The following is a 19,769-nucleotide window of genomic DNA, read 5'->3' as shown; positions in this document are numbered from 1 at the left end:
GCGAGAATAATAGGGTAGCACAGTGGTTGGCACTGCTGCCTCACACCACCAGGGACCTGGGTTCGAGTCCCGGCTCGGGTCACTGTCTGTGTGGAGTCTGCACATTCTCCTCGTGTCTGCGTGGGTTTCCTCCGGGTGCTCCGGTTTCCTCCCACAGTATCAAAGATGTGCGGGTTAGGTTGATTGGTCGTGTTAAATAGCCCCTCAAATCGGGGGGGGTCTAGCTCAGGTAAATATGTGGGGTTACGGGAATAGGACCTGGGTGGGATTGTGGTCAGGTGCAGACTCGATGGGCCAAATGGCCGCCTTCTGCACTGCAGGGACTCTGATTCTGAGTGAAGAGTCCTCCGAGACACTCAGGGGCGCTGCAGTCTGCTCTTGGTGGGTGTCTTCCAGCCCAGTGGAGGTGCTGTTGTGTCCTCCAGCCTAGAGGTGATGCTGCAGGCTGTTTTCAGCTATGTCCTCTACTTGGGGGACCTGCACAACAGATGGCTGAAACGGACTGAGTCCTCCCAGTTACTCCTCCCGGCCTGGGATGGCGCTGTGACCAGCAGCCTGTTCCACGGATGATTGACAGGGCGCCTAGCCAATGGGGAGCAGGGAAGAGTGACGTCATGCGCTTCGCGCTGAGCCAATCAGAAGAGGCGTCGTCCAGCCGCCATCTTGACTTCACTCGGGGAAAAATCCCGAAGTCGGAGGGCAGAAACACAGCAGCATGAACATCCTGCCTAAGAAGAGCTGGCACGTCCGCAACAAAGACAATGTGGAGCGGGTGCGGCGGGATGAGGAGCGGGCGGCGGCCGAGGAGCGGGAGCGGCGGCAGAGGGCGGACATGGCGGAGCGGGAGGTGAGGCAGAGAAAATGGCCGCCCGAGGCGGCTGGGCTGGGACGGAGCGACTGCACATGCGCGGTCCCGGCAGTGGGCCGTCAGAGGGGCGGCTGCAGCGCCACCTGGACGCCGGAGGAGAAAATGGGAGGACTCACTGAGTCTGACCCACAGCGCCACTGTAGGCTGGGAGAAGTATATGCGAGGACCAGCTGAGTGTCAGCCACAGCGCCACCAATGGTCAGGAGGACTCACTGGGAGGACTCATTGAATCTCACCCACAGCTCCACCAGTAGCCTGAAGGACTACTTGGAAAGATTGAGTGGGTTTGACCCTCAGTGCCACCAGGGTCCTGGAGGATTTGATTTATTATTGTCACATGTATTAACATACAGTGAAAAGTATTGTTTCTTGCATGCTATACGGACAAAGCATACCGTTCATAGAGAAGGAAAGGAGAGGGTGTAGAATGTAGTGTTACGGTCATAGCTAGGGTGTAGAGAAAGATCAACTTAGTGCGAGGTAGGTCCATTCAAAGGTCTGACGGCAGCAGGGAAGAAGCTGTTCTTGAGTCGGTCGGTACGTGACCTCAGACTTTTGTATCTTTTTCCCAACGGAAGAAGGTGGAAGAGGGAATGTCCGGGGTGCGTGGGGGTCCTTAATTATGCCGGCTGCTTTTCCCCGAGGCAGCGGGAAGTGTAGACAGAGTCAATGGATGGGAGGCTGGTTTGCGTGATGGACTGGGCTACATTCATGATCTTTTGTAGTTTCTTGCGGTCTTGGGCAGAGCAGGAGCCCAGACCAAGCTGTGATACAACCAGAAAGAATGCTTTCTATGGTGCATCTGTAAAAGTTGGTGAGAGTCGTAGCTGACATGCCAAATTTCCTTAGTCTTCTGAGAAAGTAGAGGCGTTGGTGGGGCTTTCTTAACTATAGTGTCGGCATGGGGGGGACCAGGACAGGTTGTTGGTGATCTGGACACCTAAAAACCTGAAGCTCTCGACCCTTTCTACTTCGTCCCCATTGATGTAGACAGGGGCATGTTCTCCTTTACGCTTCCTGAAGTCGATGACAATCTCCTTCACTTTGTTGACATTGAGGGAGAGATTATTGTTGCCACACCAGTTCACCAGATTCTCTGTCTTGTCATTGTTTGAGATCCGACCCACTACAGTGGTGTCATCAGCAAACTTGAAAATCGAGTTGGAGGGGAATTTGGCCGCACAGTCACAGGTGTATAAGGAGTATAGTAGGGGGCTGAGAACACAGCCTTGTGGGGCACCGGTGTTGAGGATGATCGTGGAGGAGGTGTTGTTGCCTATCCTTACTGATTGTGGTCTGTGAGTTGGGAAGTTCAGGATCCAGTCGCAGAGGGAGGAGCCGAGGCCCAGGCCACGGAGTTTGGAGATGAGTTTTGTGGGAATAATGGTGTTGAGGCTGAGCTGTAGTCAATAAATAGGAGTCGGACACAGGTGTCCTTGTTATCTAGGTGTTCCAGGGTTGAGTGCAGGGCCAGGGAGATGGCGTCTGCTGTGGACCTGTTGTGGCGATAGGTAAACTGTAGTGGATCCAGGCAGTCCGGGAGGCTGGAGGAGTATCTACAGGTGTTTGAAAGGGGGGCAGTGTAGAGGTAGTTTCACTCAGTACAGAGTGAGTTGCACCTTGATGAAAGCTCTTCCTCTTTACAGGCAAGGACCGATTTTCTTCGCAGCAGAGCCCGGCGGGCTCTCCCTGGATCTCAAAGGGAGACACTCGCCCTCCCGAGTTCCGAGGGACCCCCACGAAACATCAATTTCTTCGCTGAGGTGGAGAGCGGCAGCACGACCAAGACGGGCAGCAAGGAGCACGAAGCAGAGAAACGGCAGGAGAGGGTGAGGTCCCGGGGAGGGGGGTGGGGGGAATCAGTGTCTGTACTTGGGACTGAATGTCAAACAACCTGGTCCACAGCAGCCCCCCGCCAACCCCCTTTCACAATGGACGTCAGCCAGGGTTCCTGCTCCCGATCCCTGTCCAGTGACCCCTGGGTTAGAGAGAGAGGGGAAATCAGCCAGGGTTCCTGCTCCTGATCCCTGTCCAGTGATCCCTGGGTTAGAGAGAGAGGGGAAATCAGCCAGGGTTCCTGCTCCTGATCCCTGTCCAGTGATCCCTGGGTTAGAGAGAGAGGGGAAATCAGCCAGGGTTCCTGCTCCTGATCCCTGTCCAGTGACCCCTGGGTTAGAGAGAGAGGGGAAATCAGCCAGGGTTCCTGCTCCTGATCCCTGGGTTAGAGAGAGAGGGGAAATCAGCCAGGGTTCCTGCTCCTGATCCCTGTCCAGTGATCCCTGGGTTAGAGAGAGAGAGGGGAAATCAGCCAGGGTTCCTGCTCCCGATCCCTGTCCAGTGACCCCTGGGTTAGAGAGAGAGGGGAAATCAGCCAGGGTTCCTGCTCCCGATCCTTGTCCAGTGACCCCTGGGTTAGAGAGAGAGAGGAAATCAGCCAGGATTCCTGCTTCTGATCCCTGTCCAGTGATCCCTGGGTTAGAGAGAGAGAGGGGAAATCAGCCAGGGTTCCTGCTCCTGATCCCTGTCCAGTGATCCCTGGGTTAGAGAGAGAGGGGAAATCAGCCAGGATTCCTGCTCCTGATCCCTGTCCAGTGATCCCTGGGTTAGAGAGAGAGAGGGGAAATCAGCCAGGGTTCCTGCTCCTGATCACTGTCCAGTGATCCCTGGGTTAGAGAGAGAGAGAGGGGAAATCAGCCAGGATTCCTGCTCCTGATCCCTGTCCAGTGATCCCTGGGTTAGAGAGAGAGAGGGGAAATCAGCCAGGGTTCCTGCTCCTGATCCCTGTCCAGTGATCCCTGGGTTAGAGAGAGAGAGGGGAAATCAGCCAGGGTTCCTGCTCCTGATCCCTGTCCAGTATTCCCTGGGGTAAATGCTGTGTCAGTCCTCCCTCCTCGCCATGGGGAGATGTCCCCTGCAATGTTACCTGGGGTTTGGTGTGACAGAAGAGGAATCTTGAGATTTTGAGTATATTGATCATGTGGATGCTTTCTCTGCCCCACCCCCCTTCTTTGTGTGGCTTTTCCTGTTCCTCTGTCCCCCCCACTCCTCTCCATCTTTCTGCCTGTCTTTCCCTCTCTGTTTCTCCCTGATTGCTTGTCTTTATGTCTCTCCCTCCCTCTCCCTGTTCCTCCTTCCCTCCCTCTCCCTGTTCCTCCTTCCCTCCACATCCAGGAAAAGCAAGAGCGAGCCCTGGGCCTGCTGACCTACCTCGGACAGAGCTCCTCCGAGGCACAGACCACCAAGCCCTGGTACCAGGAAGCTCCCAGCCAGCAGGCGGACGCTGGCACTGGGGAGAAGGACAGGCGACTGAAAAAGCAGATGGACCCCTTGGTGGTGGTGAAACAGCTCCTGCGGAAGGGCGGGAAAGCCTCCCCCAGCGAAGGGCTGGCTGCCGGTACGGGGAGGAGAGCGGGCGAGGGGCTGCGGGCCGAGAGACTCCGGCGAGAGGAGGTGGAGAGGGCACGGGCTGAGGCACTGCTGAGGGGGCGCACCGCAGAGACACCACAGCCGGAGATGGACGAGAGGAAGCGAGCGTACAACTCACAGTTCCACCCCTACCTCAGCAACCGGCGACACAAGGGGGACAGGAGGTGACCCCAGGGGAAGGGGGGGGGGGGGGGAGGTGACCCCAGGGGAAGGCGTGGGTGGGGGCAATGCCGTAATGTTTCTTTTCAATAAATCTACTGGTGTCAAACTGAAGTGAGATTCCGTTTTTATCCCAATTCCACGGGACAGTGCGGTTTGGAGCCATTCCATCACCGATCGCGCGCACTCACCACAGAGAAATCGGGAGTCACTCTATCTAAAACTCCCCAATACAGAAATCATCTCCCTCCACACTGTCCCCATCAAACACTCCCAGGACAGGTACAGCACGGGGTTAGATACAGAGTAAAGCTCCCTCTTCACTGTCCCCATCAAACACTCCCAGGACAGGTACAGCACGGGGTTAGATACAGAGTAAAGCTCCCCCTACACTGTCCCCATCAAACACTCCCAGGACAGGTACAGCACGGGGTTAGATACAGAGTAAAGCTCCCTCTACACTGTCCCCATCAAACACTCCCAGGACAGGTACAGCACGGGGTTAGATACAGAGTAAAGCTCCCTCTACACTGTCCCCATCAAACACTCCCAGGACAGGTACAGCACGGGGTTAGATACAGAGTAAAGCTCCCTCTGCACTGTCCCCATCAAACACTCCCAGGACAGGGACAGCACAGGGTTAGATACAGAGTAAAGCTCCCTCTACACTGTCCCCATCAAACACTCCCAGGACAGGTACAGCACGGGGTTAGATACAGAGTAAAGCTCCCTCTACACTGTCCCCCATCAAACACTCCCAGGACAGGTACAGCACGGGGTTAGATACAGAGTAAAGCTCCCTCTACACTGTCACCATCAAACACTCCCAGGACAGGTACAGCACGGGGTTAGATACAGAGTAAAGCTCCCTCTACACTGTCCCCATCAAACACTCCCTGGACAGGTACAGCACGGGGTTAGATACAGAGTAAAGCTCCCTCTACACTGTCCCCATCAAACACTCCCAGGACAGGGACAGCACGGGGTTAGATACAGAGTAAAGCTCCCTCTACACTGTCCCCATCAAACACTCCCTGGACAGGTACAGCACGGGGTTAGATACAGAGTAAAGCTCCCTCTACACTGTCCCCATCAAACACTCCCTGGACAGGTACAGCACGGGGTTAGATACAGAGTAAAGCTCCCTCTACACTGTCCCCATCAAACACTCCCAGGACAGGTACAGCACGGGGTTAGATACAGAGCTTTTTATTTATGTAAATATGATTTGGAGGATGTAGGTAGCATGATTGTGTTGTCCACAAACTTACTAAAGATTGGGTGGGCTGCAGATAGGAGGATTGCCAGAGGATGCAGCAGGATATCGACAGATTGGAGCCTTGGGTGAAGAAATGACAGATGGAATTTAATCTGGACAAATGAGAGATGATGTATTTTAGAAAGTCTAACGCAGGAGGGGAGTATCGAGTAAATGGCAGATCCCTTCGAAGTAGTCACATACAGAGGGATCTGGGCGTACAAGTCCACCCTGAAACTCAAGTGGATAAGATGGTGAAGAAGGCGTACGGCACGCTTGCCTTCATCAGTCGGGGTATTGAGTATAAAATTTGCAAATCCTGTTGCAGCTGGATAGACCTTTAGTTAGGCCACATTTGGAATATTGCGTACGGTTCTGGTCGCCATTCTCCCGGAAGGATGATGAGGCTTTGGAGAGGGTACAGAAAAGGTTTACCAGGATGTTGCCTGGTATGGAGGGTATTAGCTATGAGGAGAGGTTGGAGAAAGTTGGTTTTCATTGGAACGTCAGAGACTGAGGGGGCGACCTGATAGAAGTCTACACAATGATGAGAGACTTGGATAGTCAGAACCCTCGAGTAGAAAGGTCAATTACGAGGGGACATAAAACGGGGAAAGTTGAAAGGAGATGCGAGAGGCAGGTTTTTACACCGAGGGAGGTCAGTGCCTGGAATGCGCTGCCGGAGGAAGTGGGAGAAGCCGATACAATAGCAACATTTCTGAGGCACCTTGGCAGATACAGGCAGCGGATAGAGGTATATGGACCGCAGAGGCAGGAGGTCTTTACAAAGGTGACATGTGTTGGCACAGGCTTGGTGAGCCAGATGGTCTGTTCATGCGTTGTCCTTTAAACCACACTCTACAGTGACTGTACAGAGTTACACAGTGAGTGATCCTTACCCTGAATAAACAGTGACTCTGTACAGTTACACAGTGAGTGATCCTTACCCTGCTGAATAAACAGTGACTCTGTACAGTTACACAGTGAGTGATCCTTACCCTGCTGAATAAACAGTGATTCTGTACAGTTACACAGTGAGTGATCCTTACCCTGAATAAACAGTGACTCTGTACAGTTACACAGTGAGTGATCCTTACCCTGAATAAACAGTGACTCTGTACAGTTACACAGTGAGTAATCCTTACCCTGCTGAATAAACAGTGACTCTGTACAGTTACACAGTGAGCGATCCTTACCCTGCTGAATAAACAGACTCTGTACAGTTACACAGTGATCCTTAGCCTGCTGAATAAACAGACTCTGTACAGTTACAGAGTGAGTGATCCTTACCCTGCTGAATAAACAGTGACTGTGTATAGTTACACAGTGAGTGATCCTTACATAGAACAGTACAGCACAGAACAGGCCCTTCGGCCCACGATGTTGTACCGAGCTTTATCTGAAACCAAGATCAAGCTATCCCACTCCCTATCAACCTGGTGTGCTCCATGTGCCTATCCAATAACCGCTTAAATGTTCCTAAAGTGTCTGACTCCATTATCACTGCAGGCAGTCCATTCCACACCCCAACCACTCTCTGCGTAAAGAACCTACCTCTGATATCCTTCCTATATCTCCCACCACGAACCCTATAGTTATGCCCCCTTGCAATAGCTCCATCCACCCGAGGAAATAGTCTATCACTCTATCCCCTTCATCATTTTATAAACTTCTATTAAGTCTCCCCTCAGCCTCCTCCGCTCCAGAGAGAACAGCCCTAGCTCCCTCAACCTTTCCTCATAAGACCTACCCTCCAAACCAGGCAGCATCCTGGTAAATCTCCTCTGCACTCTTTCCAGCGCTTCCACATCCTTCTTATAGTAAGGTGACCAGAACTGCACACAATATTCAAAATGTGGTCTCACCAAGGTCCTGTACAGTTGCAGCATAACCCCACGGCTCTTAAACTCCAACCCCCTGTTAATAAAAACTAACACACTATAGACCTTCTTCACAGCTCTATTCGCTTGAGTGGCAACCTTTAGAGATCTGTGGATATGGACCCCAAGATCTCTCTGTTCCTCCACAGTCTTCAGAACCCTACCTTTGACCCTGTAATCCACATTTAAATTAGTCCTACCAAAATGAATCACCTCACATTTATCAGGGTTAAATGCCATTTGCCATTTTTCAGCCCAGCTTTGCATCCTATCTATGTCTCTTTGCAGCCTACAACAGCCCCCCACCTCATCCACTACTCCACCAATCTTGGTGTCATCAGCAAATTTACTGATCCACCCTTCAGCCCCCTCCTCTAAGTCATTAATAAAAATTACAAAGAGCAGAGGACCAAGCACTGATCCCTGTGGCACTCCGCTAGCAACCTGCCTCCAGTCCGAAAATTTTCCATCCACCACCACCCTCTGTCTTCGATCAGACAGCCAGTTACCTATCCAATCGGCCAACTTTCCCTCTATCCCACACTTCCTTACTTTCATCATAAGCCGACCATGGGGGACCTTATCAAACGCCTTACTAAAATCCATGTATATGACATCAACTACCCTACCTTCATCAACACACTTAGTTACCGCCTCAAAAAATTCTATAAAATTTGTGAGGCACGACTTGCCCTTCACGAATCCGTGCTGACTATCCTGGATTAATCCGCATCTTTCTAAGGACCTTTTTAATCAATTTACCAACCACCGAAGTAAGACTAACCGGTCTATAATTACCAGGGTCATTTCTATTCCCTTTCTTAAACAGAGGAACAACATTCGCCACTCTCCAGTCCTCTGGCACCATCCCCGTGGACAGTGAGGACCCAAAGATCAAAGCCAAAGGCTCTGCAATCTCATTCCTTGCCTCCCAAAGAATCCTAGGATATATTTCATCAGGCCCAGGGGACTTATCCACCTTCAGTTTATTCAAAACTGCCAGGACATCCTCCCTCCGAACATCTATTTCCTCCAGCCTATTAGCCTGTAACACCTTCTCTTCCTCAAAAACATGGCCCCTCTCTTTGGTGAACACTGAAGAAAAGTATTCATTCATCACCTTGCCTATCTCTACTGACTCCATACACAAGTTCCCACTACTGTCCTTGACCGGCCCTAACCTCATCCTGGTCATTCTTTTATTCCTCACATAAGAGTAAAAAGCCTTGGGGTTTTACTTGATCCGACCCGCCAAGGACTTCTCATGTCCCCTTCCAGCTCTCCTAAGCCCCTTTTTCAGCTCATTCCTTGCTAACTTGTAACCCTCAATCGAGCCATCTGAACCTTGTTTCCTCATCCCTACATAAGCTTCCCTCTTCCTTTTCACAAGACATTCCACCTCTTTCGTGAACCATGGTTCCCTCACTCGGCCATTTCCTCCCTGCCTGACAGGGACATACCTATCAAGGATACTCAGTATTTGTTCCTTGAAAAAGTTCCACTTTTCATTAGTGCCTTTCCCTGACAGTTTCTGTTCCCATCTTATGCCCCCTAATTCTTGCCTAATCGCATCATAATTACCTCTCCCCCAATTGTAAACCTTGCCCTGCCGTACGGCCCTATCCCTCTCCATTGCAATAACAAAAGACACCGAATTGTGGTCACTATCTCCAAAGTGCTCTCCCACAACCAAATCTAACACTTGGCCCGGTTCATTTCCCAGTACCAAATCCAATGTGGCCTCACCTCTTGTCGGCCTATCCACATATTGTGTCAGGAAACCCTCCTGCACACACTGCACAAAAACTGCCCCATCCGAACTATTTGACCTACAAAGGTTCCAATCAATATTTGGAAAGTTAAAGTCCCCCATGACAACTACCCTGTGACCCCCACACATATCCATAATCTGCTTAGCAATTTCTTCCTCCACATCTTACCCTGCTGAATAAACAGTGACTCTGTACAGTTACACAGTGAGTGATCCTTACCCTGCTGAATAAACAGTGGCTGTGTACAGTTACACAGTGAGTGATCCTTACCCTGCTGAATAAACAGTGACTCTGTAGTTACACAGTGAGCGATCCTTACCCTGCTGAATAAACAGTGACTCTGTACAGTTACACAGTGAGTGATCCTTACCCTGCTGAATAAACAGTGACTCTGCACAGTTACACAGTGAGTGATCCTTACCCTGCTGAATAAACAGGGACTCTGCACAGTTACACAGTGAGTGATCCTTACCCTGCTGAATAAACAGTGACTCTGTACAGTTACACAGTGAGTGATCCTTACCCTGCTGAATATACAGTGACTCTGCACAGTTACACAGTGAGTGATCCTTACCCTGCTGAATAAACAGTGACTCTGTACAGTTACACAGTGAGTGATCCTTACCCTGCTGAATCAACAGTGACTCTGTACAGTTACACAGTGAGTGATCCTTACCCTGCTGAATATACAGTGACTGTGTACAGTTACACAGTGAGTGATCCTTACCCTGCTGAATAAACAGTGACTCTGTACAGTTACACAGTGAGTGATCCTTACCCTGCTGAATAAACAGTGACTCTGTACAGTTACACAGTGAGTGATCCTTACCCTGCTGAATAAACAGTGACTCTGTACAGTTACACAGTGAGTGATCCTTACCCTGCTGAATATACAGTGACTGTGCACAGTTACACAGTGAGTGATCCTTACCCTGCTGAATAACCAGTGACTCTGTACAGTTACACAGTGAGTGATCCTTACCCTGCTGAATAAACAGTGACTGTGTACAGTTACACAGTGAGTGATCCTTACCCTGCTGAATAAACAGTGTCTCTGCACAGTTACACAGTGGGTGGTCCTTACCCTGCTGAATAAACAGAGAGAAGGGAAATCAGCCACGCTTCCTGTTGCTGGGCTCTGTCCAACTTGTTGAGTCAGTGTTTTTCTCTCTCTCCCTTACCCTTTTTTAACAGACAGGTCAACTCTCTCTCTCGCACCGCACCCACCTCGAACGTCTGTCTCTTCCCCTCTCTTGGTGCTAGTCCGTCTCTCCCTCCCCCGTTTGGTGACAGTCCTTCTCTCCCTCCCTTCCTGAAACAGTCCGTCTCTCTCGCCCCCACCGTGATAATCTGTCCATCTCTCTGCCCCCCTCATCCGTCCGCGATAGTCTGTCTCTCCCTCTTCCACCCACACCCTATCTGACAGAGACACCGTCCCTGCATCCTCTGACAGTTTGTAGCAGCCACACCTCTATTCTCGAACAGCAAGGCTCTATAAGGATGTGGGCAGAGGGGAGGAGGATGCTGGTGCACCAACAGCACAGCCACATTAAACAAGAAAACATTTATTCAGTTTCTTTCATAAATATAAAAACGTCATGGAGGACGTTAGTGTCCTGCGGATAACAATCCGCTGAGAACGACCCTGTCACGCCCAGTGAGGGGATAGTCCCATCCTGCACGGCTTCATCCGGATCCGGAGCTCAGTCCCATGATCAGCCCGGAACGTTCCAGCAAGGCCACTCAAAACAACCTGAGCTTCTCCTCTTTCTCCCGCTTCACCTTCAGGAACTCCGCCATGTTGGAGAAGTATTTCTGATTGGCCTCTGCTACCTTCTTCTCGGCTGCCTGCGGATTCACAATCTCCAGACCCTGCAGGGAGTGCAAAGGGTTTAAAAAGGCTTCATATCCCTCCTCACGCCCTTCACCCGCAAAGCCGTCGCAGGAACCCTGGGATCTCTAACCCAGGGATCACTGGACAGGGATCAGGAGCAGGAACCCTGGCTGATTTCCCCTCTCTCTCTCTCTAACCCAGGGATCACTGGACAGGGATCAGGAGCAGGAACCCTGGCTGATTTCCCCTCTCTCTCTAACCCAGGGATCACTGGACAGGGATCAGGAGCAGGAACCCTGGCTGATTTCCTCTCTCTCTCTAACCCAGGGATCACTGGACAGGGATCAGGAGCAGGAACCCTGGCTGATTTCCTCTCTCTCTCTAACCCAGGGATCACTGGACAGGGATCAGGAGCAGGAACCCTGGCTGATTTCCCCTCTCTCTCTAACCCAGGGATCACTGGACAGTGATCAGGAGCAGGAACCCTGGCTGATTTCCTCTCTCTCTCTAACCCAGGGATCACTGGACAGGGATCAGGAGCAGGAACCCTGGCTGATTTCCCCTCTCTCTAACCCAGGGATCACTGGACAGGGATCAGGAGCAGGAACCCTGGCTGATTTCCCCTCTCTCTCTAACCCAGGGATCACTGGACAGGGATCAGGAGCAGGAACCCTGGCTGATTTCCCCTCTCTCTCTAACCCAGGGATCACTGAACAGGGATCAGGAGCAGGAACCCTGGCTGATTTCCCCTCTCTCTCTAACCCAGGGATCACTGGACAGGGATCAGGAGCAGGAACCCTGGCTGATTTCCCCTCTCTCTCTCTCTAACCCAGGGATCACTGGACAGGGATCGGGAGCAGGAACCCTGGCTGATTTCCCCTCTCTCTCTAACCCAGGGATCACTGGACAGGGATCAGGAGCAGGAACCCTGGCTGATTTCCCCCCTCTCTCTCTAACCGAGGGATCACTGGACAGGGATCAGGAGCAGGAACCCTGGCTGATTTCCCCTCTCTCTCTCTCTCTAACCCAGGGATCACTGGACAGGGATCAGGAGCAGGAACCCTGGCTGATTTCCCCTCTCTCTCTCTCTCTAACCCAGGGGTCACTGGACAGGGATCAGGAGCAAGAACCCTGGCTGATTTCCTCTCTCTCTCTAACCCAGGGATCACTGGACAGGGATCGGGAGCAGGATCCCTGGCTGATTTCCCCTCTCTCTCTCTCTCTAACCCAGGGGTCACTGGACAGGGATCGGGAGCAGGATCCCTGGCTGATTTCTTCTCTCTCTCTCTAACCCAGGGATCACTGGACAGGGATCGGGAGCAGGAACCCTGGCTGATTTCCTCTCTCTCTCTAACCCAGGGATCACTGGACAGGGATCGGGAGCAGGAACCCTGGCTGATTTCCCCTCTCTCTCTAACCCAGGGATCACTGGACAGGGATCAGGAGCAGGAACCCTCACTGATTTCCCCTCTCTCTCTAACCCAGGGATCACTGGACAGGGATCAGGAGCAGGAACCCTGGCTGATTTCCCCTCTCTCTCTAACCCAGGGATCACTGGACCGGGATCAGGAGCAGGAACCCTGGCTGATTTCCCCTCTCTCTCTAACCCAGGGATCACTGGACAGGGATCAGGAGCAGGAACCCTGGCTGATTTCCCCTCTCTCTCTCTCTCTAACCCAGGGATCACTGGACAGGGATCAGGAGCAGGAACCCTCACTGATTTCCCCTCTCTCTCTAACCCAGGGATCACTGGACAGTGATCAGGAGCAGGAACCCTGGCTGATTTCCCCTCTCTCTCTAACCCAGGGATCACTGGACCGGGATCAGGAGCAGGAACCCTGGCTGATTTCCCCTCTCTCTCTCTAACCCAGGGATCACTGGACAGGGATCGGGAGCAGGAACCCTGGCTGATTTCCCCTCTCTCTCTCTCTCTAACCCAGGGGTCACTGGACAGGGATCAGGAGCTGGAACCCTGGCTGATTTCCCCTCTCTCTCTAACCCAGGGATCACTGGACAGGGATCAGGAGCAGGAACCCTGGCTGATTTCCCCTCTCTCTCTCTCTCTAACCCAGGGGTCACTGGACAGGGATCAGGAGCTGGAACCCTGGCTGATTTCCCCTCTCTCTCTAACCCAGGGGTCACTGGACAGGGATCAGGAGCAGGAACCCTGGCTGATTTCTCTGATGTGTAACTGGGGCTAACCCTCGTGATCCCAGCGCACTGTATTTGTTCCTCTATAAGCCGGCCTTACCTGAAGGGGTGTGAAGGCTACACTAGAAGCAGTGCCTGACGAGCGATCCCGAATGGTCGATTTCCCTCCATACACCATGCTCTGTTTCTGCAGTGTTCGCTGTAAGGATGGAGAGAACACAGGTCACAGCTGCCAGGAACGATGGTACAAAAACCAGTCAGAGACATGACGTTCACCAAGCACAGGTTTGAACATATCTCCCATCCCTGAGCCCACCCTCTCTCCAACTCGAACCATTTCCTAAATAACTGCCTGTCGGTTAGGCAGACCAGTAAGAGACCGATAAGAGTCACGAGGGGGACAGACAGAGAGAGAGAGGGAGAGAGAGGCTGAGAGATTTAGGGAGGGAATTCCAGAGCTTTGGACCCACTCCAGGCTCATGGAGAGGCGATGGCCTAGTGGTATTATCGCCAGATTATTAATCCAGAAACTCAGTGGATGTTCTGGGGACCCGGGTTCGAATCCCGCCACGACAGGCGGTGGAATCTGAATTCAATAAAAAATATCTGGAATTAAGAATCTACTGAACACCATGAAACCATTGTCGGTTGTGGGGAAAACCCATCTGGGTCACTAATGTCCTTTGGGGAAGGAAATCTGCCGTCCTTACCCAGTCTGGCCTACATGTGACTCCAGACACACAGCAATGTGGTTGACTTAGAGTCATAGGAAACAGGCCCTTCGGCCCAACTTGTCCGTGCTGCCCAGTTTTAACCCCGAAGCTAGTCCCAATTGCCCACATTTGGCCCATATCCCTCTATACCCATCGTACCCATGTAACTGTCTAAATGCTTTTTAAAAGTCAAAATTGTACCCGCCTCTACTACTGCCTCTGGCAGCTCGTTCCAGACACTCACCACCCTCTGTGTGAAAGAATTGTCCCTCTGGACACTTTTATATCTCTCCCCTCTCACCTTAAACCTATGCCCTCTAGTTTTTGACTCCCCTACCTTTGGGAAAAGATATTGACTATCTAGCTGATCTGTGCCCCTCATTATTTAATAGACCTCTATAAGATCACCCCTCAGCCTCCGACGCTCCAGAGAAAAAAGTCCCAGTCTATCCAGCCTCTCCTTATAACTCAATCCATCAAGTCCCGGTAGCATCCTAGTAAATCTTTTAGAACATTGAACATAGAAAGCCACAGCACAAACAGGCCCTTCGGCCCACAAGTTGCGCCGATCACATCCCCACCTCTAGGCCTATCTATAGCCCTCAATCCCATTAAATCCCATGTACTCATCCAGAAGTCTCTTAAAAGACCCCAACGAGTTTGCCTCCACCACCACCGACGTCAGCCGATTCCACTCACCCACCACCCTCTGAGTGAAAAACTTACCCCTGACATCTCCTCTGTACCTACCCCCCAGCACCTTAAACCTGTGTCCTCTCGTAGCAACCATTTCAGCCCTTGGAAATAGCCTCTGAGAGTCTACCCTATCCAGACCTCTCAACATCTTGTAAACCTCTATCAGGTCACCTCTCATCCTTCGTCTCTCCAGGGAGAAGAGACCAAGCTCCCTCAACCTATCCTCATAAGGCATGCCCCCAATCCAGGCAACATCCTTGTAAATCTCCTCTGCACCCTTTCAATGGCTTCAACATCTTTCCTGTAATGAGGTGACCAGAACTGCGCGCAGTACTCCAAGTGGGGTCTAACCAGGGTCCTATAAAGCTGCAGCATTATCTCCCGACTCCTAAACTCAATCCCTCGATTAATGAAGGCCAGTACGCCGTACGCCTTCTTGACCGCATCCTCCACCTGCGAGGCCGATTTAAGAGTCCTATGGACCCGGACCCCAAGGTCCTTCTGATCCTCTACACTGCTAAGAATGGTACCCTTCATATTATACTGCTGCTTCATCCCATTGGATCTGCCAAAATGGATCACCACACACTTATCCGGGTTGAAGTCCATCTGCCACTTCTCCGCCCAGTCTTGCATTCTATCTATGTCTCGCTGCAACTTCTGACATCCCTCCAAACTATCTGCACTCTTTCTAGTTTAATAATATCCTTTCTAAAATAGGGTGACCAGAACTGTACACAGTATTCCAAGTGTGGCCAAATTGGGGGGGGAGGGGGGAGAGAGAGAGCAAGGAGTAAGGGGGGGGGGGGGGGGGGGGGGGGGGGTGGAGGGGAGGACGGGGGGTCAGAGGAGGAGTAGGAGGAGGTGGGGTGGGCGGAGGAGAGGGGGTACCGAGGGAGGAGGAGGGAGGGGGGGAGGGGGTGGGCGGGGGAGCCAGAGGAGCAGTGGGGGGGGCGGAGGGGGTTGGAGGAGGTTACAGTTGGCAGAGTGAGGATGCTTCATGTGATGCCTGCGTCCCTCTCACCTGTAGGGATTTGGAGATTCTGGCCTTCGTCACTTCGTTAGCTTGTGCTGCTCGCACGCGGCCGCTGCCCGATTTCCCCAGTGTCCCCAGGCTGAAGCCCAGATCTTCCTGATAGGCATCCTCTTCAATCTGCCGACACAGCAAAGTTCAGAATAGGGCCCTCGACAAACCCGGCCCCCTCCCCAAAACCCGGCCCCCTCCCCAAACCCGGCCCCCTCCCCCAAACCCGGCCCCCTCCCCCAAACCCGGCCCCCTCCCCAAACCCGGCCCCCTCCCCCAAACCCGGCCCCCTCCCCCAAACCCGGCCCCCTCCCCCAAACCCGGCCCCTCCCCCAAACCCGGCCCCCCTCCCCCAAACCCGGCCCCCTCCCCCAAACCCGGCCCCCTCCCCCAAACCCGGCCCCCTCCCCCAAACCCGGCCCCCTCCCCCAAACCCGGCCCCCTCCCCCAAACCCGGCCCCCTACCCCAAACCCGGCCCCCTACCCCAAACCCGGCCCCCTACCCCAAACCCGGCCCCCTACCCCAAACCCGGCCCCCTACCCCAAACCCGGCCCCCTACCCCAAACCCGGCCCCCTCACCAAACCCGGTCCCCTCCCCCAAACCCGGCCCCCTCCCCCAAACCCGGCCCCCTCCCCCAAACCCGGCCCCCTCCCCCAAACCCGGCCCCCTCACCAAACCCGGCCCCCTCACCCAAACCCGGCCCCCTCCCCCTCCCCCAAACCCGGCCCCCTCCCCCAAACCCGGCCCCCTCCCCCAAACCCGGCCCCCTCCCCCAAACCCGGCCCCCTCCCCCAAACCCGGCCCCCTCCCCCAAACCCGGCCCCCTCCTCCAAACCCGGCCCCCTCCCCCAAACCCGGCCCCAGCCCCCTCCCCAAACCCGGCCCCAGCCCCCTCCCCAAACCCGGCCCCAGCCCCCTCCCCAAACCCGGCCCCAGCCCCCTCCCCAAACCCGGCCCCAGCCCCCTCCCCAAACCCGGCCCCCTCCCCCAAACCCGGCCCCCTCCCCAAACCCGGCCCCAGCCCCCTCCCCAAACCGGCCCCCTCCCCCAAACCCGGCCCCCCTCCCCCAAACCCGGCCCCCTCCCCCCTCAAACCTGGCACCCGCCCCCAAACCCGGCCCCCTCCCCCAAACCCGGCCCCCTCCCCCCTCAAACCTGGCACCCGCCCCCATCAGCTCACCGATTCTACCCAGCCTGATACCAGATCCAAATCCAGGCCAACTCTCTCCTCTGGACCCTCGCTGGAACGAACATGCCCCCTGCCATCCCCCACAGAGTCAAGTGGACCCACCCTCCTAAGTTGCTGACCTCCTGCTGACCATTAGCAATGTCCCTGAGGGCAATTAGCCTCTAGCTGAACATTAGCAATGTCCCTGAGGGAAAATTACCCTCTAGCTGACCATTGGCAATGTCCCTGAGGGCAATTACCCTCTAGCTGACCATTAGCAATGTCCCTGAGGGAAATTACCCTCTCGCTGACCATTAGCAATGTCCCTGAGGGCAATTACCCTCTAGCTGACCATTAGCAATGTCCCGGAGGGCAATTACCCTCTAGCTGACCATTGGCCCATGTCCCTGAGGGCAATTACCCTCTAGCTGACCATTAGCAATGTCCCTGAGGACAATTATCCTCTAGCTGACCATTAGCAATGTCCGAGTGCAATTACTCTCTAGCTGACCATTAGCAATGTCCCCGAGGACAATTATCCTCTAGCTGATCATTAGCAATGTCCGAGTGCAATTACCCTCTAGCTGACCATTAGCAATGTCCTTCGTGCAGTTAGCCTCTAGCTGACCATTAGCAATTCCTTCGTGCAATTAGCCTCTAGCTGACCATTAGCAATGTCCCTGAAGACAATTACCCTCTAGCTGACCATTAGCAATGTCCCTGAGGGCAATTACCCTATAGCTGACCATTAGCAATGTCCCTGAGGACAATAATCCTCCAGCTGACCATTAGCAATGTCCAAGTGCCATTAGCCTCTAGCTGATCATGAGCAATGTTCCTGAGAGCAATTAGTCTCTAGCTGACCATTAGCAATGTCCCTGAGGGAAATTACCCTCTCGCTGACCATTAGCAATGTCCCTGAGGGCAATTACCCTCTAGCTGACCATTAGCCCATGTTCCTGAGGGCAATTACCCTCTAGCTGACCATTAGCAATGTCCCGGAGGGCAATTACTCTCTAGCTGACCATTGGCCCATGTCCCTGAGGGCAATTACCCTCTAGCTGACCATTAGCAATGTCCCTGAGGACAATTATCCTCTAGCTGACCATTAGCAATGTCCGAGTGCAATTACTCTCTAGCTGACCATTAGCAATGTCCCCGAGGACAATTATCCTCTAGCTGATCATTAGCAATGTCCGAGTGCAATTAGCCCCTAGCTGACCATTAGCAATGTCCTTCGTGCAGTTAGCCTCTAGCTGACCATTAGCAATTCCTTCGTGCAATTAGCCTCTAGGTGACCATTAGCAATGTCCCTGAAGACAATTACCCTCTAGCTGACCATTAGCAATGTCCCTGAGGGCAATTACCCTATAGCTGACCATTAGCAATGTCCCTGAGGACAATAATCCTCCAGCTGACCATTAGCAATGTCCAAGTGCCATTAGCCTCTAGCTGATCATGAGCAATGTTCCTGAGAGCAATTAGTCTCTAGCTGACCATTAGCAATGTCCCTGAGGGCAACTAGCCTCTAGCTGACCATTAGCAATGTCCTTGAGGGCAATTACCCTCTAGCTGACCATTAGCTATGTCCCTGAGGGCAATTAGCCTCTAGCTGACCATTAGCCATGTCCCTGAGGATAATTACCCTCTAGCCGACCATTAGCAAAGTCCCTGAGGGCAATTGGCCTCTAGCTGACCATTAGCCATGTCCCTGAGGGCAATTAGCCTCTAGGTGACAATTAGCAATGTCCCTGACGGCAATTACCCTCTAGCTGACCATTAGCAATGTCCCTGAGTGCAATTACTCTCTAGCTGACCATTAGCAATGTCCCTGAGGGCAATTAGCCTCTAGCTGACCATTAGCAATATCCCTGAAGGCAATTACCCTCTAGCTGACCATTAGCAATGTCCCTGAGGGCAATTAGCCTCCAGCTGACCACAGGATTCACACTGTTACCGATACAAGATTAGAGTGCATCTTACAGAATTGTTGCAATGCAGAAGGAGGCCATTCAGCCCATTGTATCTGCACCAGTCTCTGAAAGAGCATCATGACTGAGTGCCATTGTCCTGCCCATTCCCCCACACCCTTGTACGTTGTTTCTGTTCCAATAACCACCCAATGCCCTCTCGAAAGCCTCGATTCAATCTGCCTCCACCACAATTATTCTACTTCTTCACAATCCCACTGACCAACAGCGGGGAGCAGGCCTCACCTCACCAAAGCACATGCGATTGGCTTGTTTTCGGATCTCCGTCAGCCCCAGCCTCTCCTTCATCTTGCGGTACCTGAGGGAACAGGGCCAGTTACTGGTGGGGCAATTAGTTAAAGGAACCACGTCCACTGCAGTCGGGAATGGGTTAATGAACTTTGTCACACTTAAGCATTAAGACCCGAACTCTGTGATTTTGTTTAGAACACTGCAGAGTCCATGTTTTTGTCAGAGTTCGGTGTTTTTCATGTCTGTGCCAGATAAAAGGAACAGCTATTCCTCTGTCTCCATTTGTTATCAAGAAATGCGATTAACCCAGCTCGAAATAAGCTAAACAGTCTCCATTTTTATGTACCTTTGTTTAACACGATGGAGTTGACATGTATGCCTTCTGTCTTTGTATAACCATAGATTCATATATATATATCATCATACGTTATTCATCTTATCCTGATATAAAGTATTATACAAACCTGTATGTAGATTAGTTAACTTGTTTGTGCAAAACCTGTGATGTTGTTTCAAGGATATAAATGACGAACAATCGTGGCCTTGGAGATCGGACAAACTACGCAGAGGAAGATACTGCTAATACAACAAGAATC

At 52.6% G+C, this 19,769-nt stretch overlaps 2 protein-coding genes across 2 annotated transcripts; one reads left to right on the top strand and one right to left on the bottom strand.

Annotated features, from left to right (window-relative positions):
• The first annotated feature begins 618 nt into the window (after positions 1–618).
• Positions 619–4,564, top strand: leng1 (leukocyte receptor cluster (LRC) member 1). Its single transcript, XM_078208049.1, has 3 exons — positions 619–847; positions 2,515–2,697; positions 4,040–4,564. The coding sequence occupies exons 1-3, from the start codon at positions 716–718 to the stop codon at positions 4,460–4,462; spliced, it is 738 nt and encodes a 245-aa protein (XP_078064175.1). The 5' UTR covers positions 619–715; the 3' UTR covers positions 4,463–4,564.
• A 6,348-nt stretch (positions 4,565–10,912) lies between these two features.
• On the bottom strand, positions 10,913–19,769 carry LOC144490269 (U4/U6 small nuclear ribonucleoprotein Prp31-like). Its single transcript, XM_078208048.1, has 4 exons — positions 19,168–19,769; positions 15,782–15,910; positions 13,449–13,547; positions 10,913–11,235 (listed from the first exon to the last, which is right to left on the bottom strand). Exons 1-4 carry the CDS (start codon positions 19,228–19,230, stop codon positions 11,107–11,109), a joined length of 420 nt encoding a protein of 139 aa, XP_078064174.1. The 5' UTR covers positions 19,231–19,769; the 3' UTR covers positions 10,913–11,106.

The sequence above is a fragment of the Mustelus asterias genome, unplaced genomic scaffold (genome assembly GCF_964213995.1).
Source record: "Mustelus asterias unplaced genomic scaffold, sMusAst1.hap1.1 HAP1_SCAFFOLD_3093, whole genome shotgun sequence".
Lineage (NCBI taxonomy): Eukaryota > Metazoa > Chordata > Chondrichthyes > Carcharhiniformes > Triakidae > Mustelus > Mustelus asterias.
This window is presented reverse-complemented; position numbering and strand designations above follow the sequence as displayed.

Coding starts and splice junctions, on each gene's coding strand:
- LOC144490269 (XM_078208048.1), bottom strand. CDS start 19,230: ATGAAGGAGAGGCTGGGGCTGACGGAGATCCGAAAACAAGCCAATCGC. Junction 15,911..19,167: donor ATCGCATGTGCTTTGGTGAG/GTGAGGCCTGCT, acceptor CTGTGTCGGCAG/ATTGAAGAGGATGCCTATCA. Junction 13,548..15,781: donor GAATCTCCAAATCCCTACAG/GTGAGAGGGACG, acceptor CCATCCTTACAG/CGAACACTGCAGAAACAGAG.
- leng1 (XM_078208049.1), top strand. CDS start 716: ATGAACATCCTGCCTAAGAAGAGCTGGCACGTCCGCAACAAAGACAAT. Junction 848..2,514: donor CGGACATGGCGGAGCGGGAG/GTGAGGCAGAGA, acceptor TCCTCTTTACAG/GCAAGGACCGATTTTCTTCG. Junction 2,698..4,039: donor CAGAGAAACGGCAGGAGAGG/GTGAGGTCCCGG, acceptor CTCCACATCCAG/GAAAAGCAAGAGCGAGCCCT.